Source organism: Myotis davidii, unplaced genomic scaffold (assembly GCF_000327345.1).
Source record: "Myotis davidii unplaced genomic scaffold, ASM32734v1 scaffold1185, whole genome shotgun sequence".
NCBI classification, from domain to species: Eukaryota; Metazoa; Chordata; class Mammalia; order Chiroptera; family Vespertilionidae; genus Myotis; species Myotis davidii.
Genome location: NW_006296007.1, coordinates 107255 through 109765, shown reverse-complemented (window position 1 = coordinate 109765; position 2511 = coordinate 107255). Strand labels below are relative to the sequence as shown.

The following is a 2511-nucleotide window of genomic DNA, read 5'->3' as shown; positions in this document are numbered from 1 at the left end:
TTGAGGACCCCTGTGCCAGAGATTAGCAAAACACCTCACAGAGTTCATTGTAGGAGAACTAGCCATTGGCATTCACACTGGTAAATGTTTAATTGCAAATGATGAGGGTGATAGGCAGGATGCCACAAGAGTATAGCAGGGAGCCCTGGTGAAGGGCAGAGGTTGGGATGGCTTTGCTCAGGGAGGCCAGAAGGATGGGCAGGAATGAACCTGGCCAACAGTGCCAGGCAGAGGGAAGACCATGTGTGAAGCCCCAAGGCAGAAGGAGGAACGAAAACGTTTTCAGTGTGGCTGGAGCATAACCAGGGCACAGGGTAACATGAGAGGCAGGCAGCGTGCTGGCTCGGGCCAGGCTGTGTGGGTCATGGGTTAAAGTTGATGAACTTTGAGGAGCAGGTTGTGCCAGGATCAGATTTGTGTCTAAATGGTATTGTGCCCCTGGATGCTAGGGGGTAACAGTTTGTTAGAGGAGTTTGCATGTCAGAAAGTCTACGGAAGGGGTCCCTTTTATGCTCATTTTTCTGATAGGAACCAGTCATCAGGGCCAACTGTCCCTTGAAGCAGTGGTTGCCAACCGGTGGTCTGTGGACCACTGGTAGTCTGTGAGGTCCAAAAGGTTGGCGACCCCTGCCTTAAGGAACCTGGATTTGGGATAAAGTTGGTTAGTGGTATCATCTTTGCTGAAGGGATGGTTTAGAGAGCAGGGGCCCCAGCGTCAGAAGATGTGGGCATGGATTGCAGCTCCACCACGAGCAAGTTGTTTAAATATCACTCCCCCAGCCCAGCAACCTGCAGTGGCATCAGAATTCCTGAGAGTCTCATCCAAAAGCCTTCCCAGCCTCCTCTCCCATCCTTTCCCCGATGCCTTCTCCCTCCCTCCTTTCGTTAAACCAACCCCCTCCTGTGAACTGGAACAGGAAGCTGGCCTCTGCATTAGGCACTTAGCGTTTGATTCCTCAGGGTTTGATGTCTGTCCTGCTGGCTGTCCCTTCCTCTGTGCAGCCTCTCAGGACCACTGACCCTTCCTCTGGGTTCCTCAAACTTCACTCTGCACTAAAAGATGCTCCCAATTAGCCTGCTTCCTGCTTCTTTGTCTGCGAGAAGCTTCCTCATTTCCATATCTCTGTTCCTCTTGCTCCCAAGCCCCACCTGCCCTGCCTCCAGATGTGGGTGTCAGAGGGGGGCAGGCAGAACAGGTTCTAAAAATAAACAGAGTTTTCTCTTTCTTATGTCAAGAACTCCCTCGCCTTTGTTTTTAAAGGGCCATACAGCTGTTCCTGAAACAGCGCACGTTGAAGGATTTGAGCCTCAGTGTGGAGCATGATGTGGTTGCCCTTTCCAGACATCCTCTGTGCACGAGCTTAACTGGGTTGTAAATCAGGGAACAGCATCCTGCTAGGTAACCATCAGACCTTTGTCTTTCTCCCTCATCTCCCTAGGAGTTACTGCAAGAGCTCAGGCGCCTGAAAATCAAGGTGGAAGAGTTGGAAAATGAACGGAATCAGTATGAGTGGAAGCTGAAGGCCACCAAGGTAAAAGGCGGTTCTGATGCTTAGGGGAGGCACTGAGCCCGGTGGGGGGACTTCTGTGTTCAAACTCTGGGTTTACAGGACCCCATGCTCGAAAAATGCAAACTAACCCTACTGTGTGCACATGTAGCAGTGGCCAGATTGTGCAGCAGACAGGTTGGATCCAAGAGGGCCTTGTTATGGGGGAAATCCCGCGAGATTATGAGCTGCTGAAGCAACTGAGTCTCCTTCCTCTTCCTGTGTTTGGTAGCACCATCAGCTGACACTGGGCCAAGAGAGGGCTAATGAGTGAGTGCATGGTGAGTCCTAAGGCAGATGAACACCAATCTTAGGTTGGCTGCATCATTTTAAGTTTTGCCAGTCTCTCTAATAATCAGTTTTTTAAAACAGCATGCTTTATTTTCAGCAATAAATGTATTTCTTTAAAAAATTATGTATACTTTGAATGTTTATTTATTATTATTATTATTTTAAAAAATGTTTTTATCGATTTCAGAGAGGAAGGGAGAGGGAGATAAAACATCAACAATGAGAGAGAATCTTTAATCGGCTGCCTCCTGCACACCCTCTACTGCGGATCGAGCCTGCAACCTGGGCATGTGCCGTGACTGGGAATCGAGCTATGACCTCCTGGTTCATAGGTAGACACTCAACTACTGAGCCTCCCCAGCCAGGGGGGATCTGCATTCTAAGTGGCAGAAAATTCCACTTATACTGACTTGAACTCTAAAGGGAATTTATCAGCTCATGTTACTGACAAGTCTAGAGGTAACAGGCTTCAGGTGAGGCTTGATGCAACCATTCTATGGTGTTACTAAAAAACAGCTCGTCTTCTGGGATTATCTTGGCTCTGCTATTCTGAATGCCAATTCTTCCTTAGCTTAGCTCCCACCATTGCAGTAAATAGCTGAATAAGTTCCAAACCACCCACTTTTTCACCTCATTCTCCTGGAGGAGGGCACTATTTCTTCCTTTGGCATCC

General features: G+C 48.6%; 1 protein-coding gene across 7 annotated transcripts in view; it reads left to right on the top strand.

The window, feature by feature from the left end:
• Window positions 1–2511, top strand: part of PPFIBP2 (PTPRF interacting protein, binding protein 2 (liprin beta 2)) — a 138320-nt gene that overhangs the window by 101083 nt on the left and 34726 nt on the right. For all 7 annotated transcript variants that reach the window (XM_015568606.1, XM_006770925.2, XM_015568605.1 and 4 more), the window contains one exon: window positions 1440–1532. In XM_015568606.1, the coding sequence (XP_015424092.1) occupies window positions 1440–1532 (93 nt within the window). The remainder of the gene's footprint in view (window positions 1–1439; window positions 1533–2511) is intronic.